The sequence below is a fragment of the Solanum stenotomum genome, unplaced genomic scaffold (assembly GCF_019186545.1).
Source record: "Solanum stenotomum isolate F172 unplaced genomic scaffold, ASM1918654v1 scaffold16320, whole genome shotgun sequence".
Classification (NCBI taxonomy): Eukaryota; Viridiplantae; Streptophyta; class Magnoliopsida; order Solanales; family Solanaceae; genus Solanum; species Solanum stenotomum.
The window spans coordinates 1712153-1720951 of record NW_026023996.1 but is presented as its reverse complement, the minus strand read 5'-3'; the positions used below and the strand labels follow the sequence as shown (position 1 = coordinate 1720951).

The 8799-nt window shown below is 27.5% G+C and overlaps 1 protein-coding gene and 1 pseudogene across 1 annotated transcript; one reads left to right on the top strand and one right to left on the bottom strand.

Annotated features, from left to right (window-relative positions):
* Nucleotides 1-248: 248 nt before the first annotated feature.
* Nucleotides 249-1748, bottom strand: LOC125850385 (stem-specific protein TSJT1-like). Its single transcript, XM_049530240.1, has 2 exons — nt 1489-1748; nt 249-537 (listed from the first exon to the last, which is right to left on the bottom strand). Exons 1-2 carry the CDS (start codon nt 1692-1694, stop codon nt 249-251), a joined length of 495 nt encoding a protein of 164 aa, XP_049386197.1. The 5' UTR covers nt 1695-1748.
* Nucleotides 1749-7602: 5854 nt separating this feature from the next.
* Nucleotides 7603-8799, top strand: part of LOC125850324 (monooxygenase 2-like) — a 4786-nt pseudogene continuing 3589 nt past the window's right edge.

The following is an 8799-nucleotide window of genomic DNA, read 5'->3' as shown; positions in this document are numbered from 1 at the left end:
ATATTAATTCTCTGCAAACTGAAATGAATGAAAAATGAATTGTGAAGCTTACAGTGCCAACATGTATATATACAATTACATTGAACTAACTAACAGCTAATGAACCAATAAGACGCTGACAGCTGGATAACAAACTCTGCTCAATAATAACTAATTAAGCAGTGCAGTACTTAACTAACTACTAATAAGCAGTACTTAACTAACTACTAATCAACTCTTAGCAATACTCTTATCATACTCCTCAATAACTAACTCGTATAAAATAGGACGGAGGGAGTAATACAAATACTTACCAAAGCAACAAATACAGTTCCAGTCTTACTATCATAGATAACAAAAGCAAAACTTCCTTCAAAATCCTTAATAACTTGATCAGCTGGATAAGGTCCCCTGTCTCTAAGTGTCCTGTAGGCTTCAATAACTAGCATGGCTTCATTTGTACCTTTTGGTGATAGCCCATATTGTTTGATTTGTGCACACAAGTTATTCAAACTCCCCATGAACAAACAGTAAATATCATCATAACCACAAAAATACCTACAACAACAACAATAATAATCGCGCTTCAATTTCAAGGAATTCAACGCTAAAAACGTTTTTTTTTAGCTAAACAACAAAATTAGTATTCAGCAATAAGTTAGCTACGAGCTACTCCATCCGTTCATATTTAGTTGTCTTGTTAGGCTATTGTTTTACACAATTCTTAAGAAAAAATTAGTTAGGGGCATAATTTGACTAATATATATCTTATTAATTTTTTTTCTTTATTTATTTCTCTTCTCTAAAGTCGAAAAAAACTAATGCTAAGGGCGAAATTCTGTCCCGTGGAATACTTTCCTTTTTAGTCTGTCTCAAAAATAATGTCACTTCACTAGAAACAATTTAACTTTAAAATACCATTTTTACCCCTAATGAAATGAATTTCAACACCACATATATCTAAAAATTATTTTAGACTACAAATTTCAATAGTCTTCCTTTTTTTCTTAAATATCATTTCAAAGTCGAACAGTTTCACATAAAATCGAACGAAAAGAGTACTTTTTTTCTTGATTCATTAAATTGGAAAATATATAAAAATAATTATTTTTAATATACAAGACAACTAAACGAGACGAAGTATTTAGCAATGAAGAAGTGACCAAATTTGTAGCTAATTTGGGGTCATCATTAGTGTTCATATCAGTCCATTTAAGCTTATCTTAATTTTTAGTAATAGTATAAGTACTTGAAATACTCTATATCTTCGTGTATAAATCTCTAACAAAGTATATAATATACTAATTAGGCAGCATAATTCACTAAGCATTTCGAGTTCACACAGAATTTGACAAAAATGACTCACTCCAGCTCCTAAGGGGTGCGATCTAAGCCACCTATACCCTCATACAAGGATATTCATAACACAATTTTATCGTGTCATCAAATTAAACAGTATCACATAAAATTAAACGAAGAAAGTACTAAAATTTGTAATAATTATTTTACCTTTGTGTGTGATTGAGCAAGGAAGTGCAATTAGGACGAACAAAAGCAAGAGTAGCAGCATCTCCAAAGGTAACATAAGAGGTGTCAAATGGACGAGTCGAGATGAATTTTTGAAGTGTTTGTTGAGGAAGTAAACATTTTTTTGATGCAGGACTATTTAATTCTTCAGGAGGATGAGCAAATGCCTTGTGAAATATGGCCAACATTGTATTTTTTTTAAGCTTCAAGATGAATATCTAACAACAATATAAAAAAAAATGGTTACTGAAGGAGGATATATATATAATAAACTTTTTACATTAATGTTTTTATTTTTATTTTTATAGTATAGTAATAATAATAAGGGAGGCTAAAGATGAAATATGTCAATTTTATCTTGTAGTGATAGAGTGTGACGTGACAATGATGAGGATGGATAAGGTTTCTCGTATTCCTATGATGTCTTTATCCATTTAGATTTTATTATATTGTTTATGCTAAAAAAATTTAAAAGTAATTTTAAACTATATTAAATTAAATAAATAATTTAATCTAATTAAAAATATCTCTCTATCATAGTTTGATTCAAAACTATCAAGTATCACTAATAGTTTATCCAAAAATGCTCTATTCTTATTAAACATATTTTATTTATAATAAAATAAGTTAGAAATAATTTTTATTTTGTCAAAACTAAAATAAAATAACTACATGTATCCTTTTAATTAATAAAATAATATATATATATATATTATACTAGATTCTTAAGGCCCATGATACGGGCCCAATATAATCAATTATTAATCGTTATTTGACAAATATTAAAAGGTATTTCTATAGCATTCTGATCAACATTAATTAATATTGATCCTGGTAAAAAATTTAGTATTAAAAAATATCAAAAAATAACCATCAAAGAATATAGTGCATTGAATAGTGTTTCTCCTTCCTTATCATACTTAATTAAAGGATTAATTACTTGGGTGGATCTCTTTTAAAAAATAATTACTTATTTTAAGTATACTTTTTAATTATTACCATTTATATCAATATATAACAATATTATGTATTTATTTGATTTATGTTTCTCTCTCGCCTCTTTCTCCTTTTTCTCTCTCTCCTCTTTCTCCTTTTTTATTCTCTCTGTGCAAGGTATCAATATTTTAAAGCTACAATTGAAGGATCCACAATCTTGAACCACAAATTCAATTTGTTATGTCTATAAAGGGAAAAGAAAATCTTGAGCTCATTCTTTCTCTATTTGTCCCTGGAAATTATGTTGTCAACCACTATAATGGTATTTAAGTTGTTGATCCTTCAATATTTATTGTGGTACAAGAAATGATATGGATCAAAATAAACGTTAACGAATATGTAGCTCTTATAAAAAATTAGCCCCTAAAAGTTATTATGTATGTTGTTTTTAAAGATTGTACTAAATTGGAATGATGTCTGCAATATGCATTAAAAATGTATTATGCATGTATTATAAATTATAATTTGATTGGGATCACTAAAAAGAGAGTGAAGTCTGCAAAAATGTATTATAAATATATTGTTAATGAATAAACATATATTATACATGTCTTATAAATTGAAGTAAATCAACATGACCAGATTAGTCATGTTTTTTTTCTATGCATCACCAATAAACTACAAAATGAATTAAACTTGAATTAAATTTGAATTAAAATTGAATTAGAAGAGAAATAAATATGAATGCAAAATGTAGCAACCAAAAGAGCAGTCAATGATTCGTAGACTGAATAAAATTTGTATCAATAATGAATTAGACAAGTAATTAATCGTAACAAATGAAGAAACATAATAAACTGCGAAATGAATTAAACTTGAATTAAAATTGTGTTACACACATATTAAAGTTGAATTAGAAGCGAATTAAACATGAATGCAATGTAGCATACGAAAGAGCATTTTGTGGTCTGTAAACTGAATAAAACTTGTATCAATAGTGAATTAAACAAGTAATTCAATCGTAACAAATTAACCAATAAATTGAAAAATGAATTAACTTGTATTACACAAATATTAAAGTTGAATTAGAAGAGAGAAGTAAGCATGAATAAAAAATGTAACCGATGAAAGACCAGACAATGATCTATAAAGTGAATTAAACTTATATCAATAATGAATTAAATAAGTAATCTAATAGTAACAAATAATAAACTACAAAATGATTTAAATTTGCATTAAAAGTGTATTACATAGTATTAAAGTTGAATTAGAAGAGAAAATTAAGAATAAATGAAAAACGTAACTAACGAAAGACAAGATAAACTGAATTAAACTTGTATTATTTTTGAATAAAACATGTACTATATGTGTCTTATAAATTATTTTGGTTTGTATTTGCAATATGTATTAAAAATGTAATGTGCATGTATTATAAATGTAGTATAAGTGTGTTACCAATTATAAACTTAACCAAACCCTCTCAAAATTGAGATATAAATTAACTACAAACGTCATTTTCAATTATTTATAGTAACAACCTGTCCAAACTAATCACAAATTCGTAAAATTCAAATAATGAATCTAAAATTTGAAGCTTTATAATGACTATCAATGGTGAACTCTTACCGCTGTAATTTTAGAGAATTGAAATTTCTGCTTGAAAACATATTTCTATACAAATTTTTAGTTTTTCTGTTCCTCTTCTCGTCATGTTCTTGAATAAAGATAGTAAAATATGAGCAAATATTAATTTGAGGATAGTTAATTAAATGAAAATTTTAAAGAAGAAGAAAAAGAACAAAAAGAAGAAGAAGAAAAATGACGGAGAAAGAGACAAAGAAGAAGAATAAAAAAAAAAAGAGGAGGAAGCGAAGAGAAAAGTTGTACAACATTTTCAATTCCAAAAAAATGTTATATTAAGTTTAAAAAGTTATATTGTCATAGATGGTAAATATTTTTTAAATATAACATATTTATGTGATTTACCCTATATTTAAATATCTTAATTTTGAGTTTTGGATATGAAAAAAATTCTTAATAGAGAGCTCTATATCCGAATGGGCAACTCCAATATAAATATCAAATATTGAAGAAGAAATATTAAATTAAATTAACCCAATAATATTTTAAAGTATAATTGATATAAGCGATGGGTAGATTCATTTTTTAAGTTGTAAAACTCTGAAGTATAATATTCAATTTATTTATTTATTACTATAAGACACAAATTTAGTAGGATTCAGAGTTAATTTGTCTGTTAGATTGGATTATATCTTATATAAAAATCATGAATCATTATGTATTATCATCTTGAAATCTATCCTATTCATTTCAATTAATCTGTCGAATTTTTCTTTATAATCTATTAAAAAGTAATGTCCCTTTTCTTTTCTTAGTTCCAACTCCACATAACATATTTAAGATCACAAGATTAAAAGGCATTTACTATATTTCACATATTTAAAATTTAAAATCACAAGATTCAAAAGCCTTTCTTAATTTCTTAAACTTAATGCCAAGTCAATATAGAACAAACACATTGAAACATAGAGATTAATATTTTTTATTTATCACTCATACATAAAAATTAGAACTAAGAAGCATGTTTCACTATTACATGAAGTTCTATATATGCATAATTTGTCTTAATGAACATAATTTTTTTAGCATGATATAAATGTGTTTTTGGTTCTCTTTTTTCATGCACAATAACTTATAGGAACAAGTATTTTTGTTATTTTTATCAGTTTAGTGAAAAAATTTCAAACAGTCTGAAAACATAAATACATTTTCTTTGTTTTAAAAAAATCTATTTAGAATTAAATGCTAAATTAGCATGATATTTTAATACATAGATCATTACATATCGTATTGATTTCCTCATCCATAAATTTTATCTTATTCCCAAATTTATCCATAATTTTTAAAATTACTATTAATCATTTGCTATTTTTGTCATCTCTTTCTAAATATTAATCTACTTAAATTTATTTACTTCTCTAATTAATGTATTGATTTTTCATGTATTTCGATTCTGAACTTAATTAACTTCTTATTTCAAACAAAAGAATAGCAATATTAAGTAAATAAAGTAAACAATCTGATTAATCTTAAAATTTAAAATATTATATTATCAAAATATTCTTATCATTAATGTACGTAAATTGAACACGAAAAATACTTATTATTTCTCTTTAATATTTGATTCGCAAAATTTTAAAACTATTTATTTAAAAATTTAGTTAGTTTCTTAGTTTACTTTAATTTCATTTAATTTATCTATCCATTTTATTTATTAATTTTTATTTTTATGCTCCCTAATTAAAATATTTTTATTTTTTAATACATTTTAAATCATGTTTGTTTCTTTTTATATTTATTTTAGTGCAAAAAAAAAGTGTTAATGAAATATAAATTGATTTAATAAATGGGTCCCACCATTTTTAGATAGTACGGCTACTTATGATATTTTTTATGTTTTTCATGATAGAAAGTACACGTAGCCATCATAATAATAGCAACTTGATTGGGTATTTGGAAAATTCAATAATTTTACAGCAGAAAGTACAATTATTTTAAGCTGATAATTTTGATAAAATGACAAAAGTGCCCCTGGTCGTCTTCAATCTTCTATATTATATAATAGAAACATACATACATTTTCTCTTATTATATAAGAGACAGTTCTGCTGAAGCATACAGCTCCCCGTCAACATGCCTGTTTCATCTGAGGGTAATTTTGTCATTTCACTGTTTATTTGAGTTGTGCTAGCCCTTTGAATGACGCGTGTAGATGTGTGTGGCAACTTCATGTATTTCACCATTTTTCACAACTCTCTCTTCCTCTTCTTAATTTCTTTGGCATGGCTGTAACTTTCTATGGTAAGAGCATGTGGGTTTTTACAACTCAATTGCAAATTTCATGGTTTAGTTGTCCAGTTTATGTTGGAAAGAGTTGGGTTTGTTAAGGTTCTCCATCAGTCTCAATTTTGAGCTCCTTCGTATCTCACACGAGATAATTTATTTCTCAATTATTTGGATTTTTCATTCCCTAACTTTACTTTCTGCTGTTTGCTTTTGCAATGTGCTTGCAATCCAGTAATTATTTATTTATATCCATTTTCTGAATTTTTCCGTTTGGACCATTGTTTTATGGTGGGTTTTGTTTTTCTCATCTTGTGTTTCTCTGTTAATTTCATGCTATGTATTTCTGTTTCCGATTGAGAATATCGACTGTAATGCACACAAGGTTTGATATTTGCTTTGTTTGGTAGGTGTATGAGAAAATTCCTCAATGAATCAGGCTTTCACTTAAGTTTTTACAATAGTTTTTCGATTTAATTTGTTGCTTTTCCTTGATCCTTTCAGTTGTATGATGAGTTCTTGATGAATTAATCTTTCTAATAGGAGTATTCTTATGCATCTTCTGGCCTTGTATATTCTATAGTTGGTTGTCAAAGTTCTTCAACGAATCATGAAAATTGCACCTTTAGCCTATCTGTATCTTCTCATAGATTCTCTGTGTGATCACTGACTTAATATTTCAGCATTTTCCTGATGATAGTAACTAAAGGGTCTCTAGGAATGGAAGTAAACAAACAAGTGCAGAGTCTAAAGAGTCTACAAAACCAACTCTCATTCAAAAGGCCATGTTGATTGTAATTTGTAGTAAGTGATCAAGTAATATAAGATAATTATTTTTAATAAGATCCTTAATAAAATTGGTTATTACTGATGCCTTCTTTTCGATTCCTTTTCCATAAGTCCATAATCATTGCTCAGAAAAGAAAGAGATAAGAAGACTGAAAAATATGATCAGAAATCCATAGTACTGACCATAATGATTGAATTAATTATCTTCATACTCAAATCGAAGGAGTATGAAATTAAAATAATATATTTTTAATTTCGATTTACGTGACATTGTTTAACTCAATGTGATTTTTAAAAATAGATTCTTTTTAGATTTGTGATTCAATCAATCAATTGATAGTAATAATTTAGTACTACTGTGTTTAAGCTAACGTCAAAATTGGCTAGTGTTGAGAATGCTAACGTAGGAACATGCGTCATTTGTATTCTTTGGACCCATTTGTTTAATCAATTAATGTTTGGCTGCACTAATATATATATATATTGAAGATTTTTGCATCTATTAAATTAGGAGAAACAGAGAAATAATGGAGACTGAAGAAAACATTGTAATTGTTGGTGCTGGCATAGCTGGTCTTGCTACTTCTTTGGCCCTTCACAGGTAATAATTGCTACTCTGTTTCAATTTATGTGACACTTTTTATTTTTTGAAAGTTAAATAGTTTAAGTTTGATTACGGTAAGTTACAATAATTTGATAATTCAAAATGTTGATTTATTAAAAACTTATGGTTAAAGACAGATTTGTTTGAATCTCAAAATTTGAAAGTATCATATAAAATAGGACAGGAGATAGTATTATATTTTGTGTGTATACTTGTTCAATAATCACATGATCTACTTTCAAAAGTTTGATTTCTCATATGATCGTTTAATTTAGAAGGTACAATACATAAATATGCCCTTTTAACTCGATTTCAATGAACATTTATGTCCTCCAATTTTGAATGTGCATAAGTAGACATTTAAACGGTTCAAAAGTTAAACAAGTAGATAGGATGTCATGTAGGATGTTGAACTGCCCCATAGGATGCGTGTGTTTACTTGTTCAACTTTTGAATAGTTTAAGTTGTCTATTTGTACACACTCAAAGTTGGAGGACGTAGATGCCAGTTTGGGTCAGGTTAGATGATACATTTATGCATTATGCCTCTCTAGAATATGCTATTTATGATATAATATCGCTATTAGTTGAGTGACGATTTGAGAAATAACTCAGCGGAAGGCGTGTCTTGTATGTAATATGTAGGTTGGGGCTGCGGAGTATTGTGTTGGAATCAGCAGATTCGTTGCGAGCTACTGGATTTGCGTTGGCATTGTGGACTAATGCCTGGAGAGCTTTGGATGCATTGGGCATTGGGGACTCTCTTAGACAACGTTCCTTATCAATTACTGGGTGAGCTACCTCTTTATTCTTAGTTAGGATTTAGGATTATTAACAACTTGAAGTTCAATTTTGAATTTTTATGACATTTTAAGGTCAAATGTGTTTTCCGGAGTTCTAGATATGGAAGAAAGTTGAAAAATTGATTGTCCAAACTGCGTTCGAGTTGATGTGCAGGTTTAAAAGTTTCTCAGCGGATTCAGGTGCACCTATCAAGGAGGTATCATTTGTGGGGAATAACAGGTTAGCATTATATCAAGTTTCGTATTAGTTGGGGTCGGTTATATAAGTCCTTTTATCTATTCGTTTTATGTATGTTCA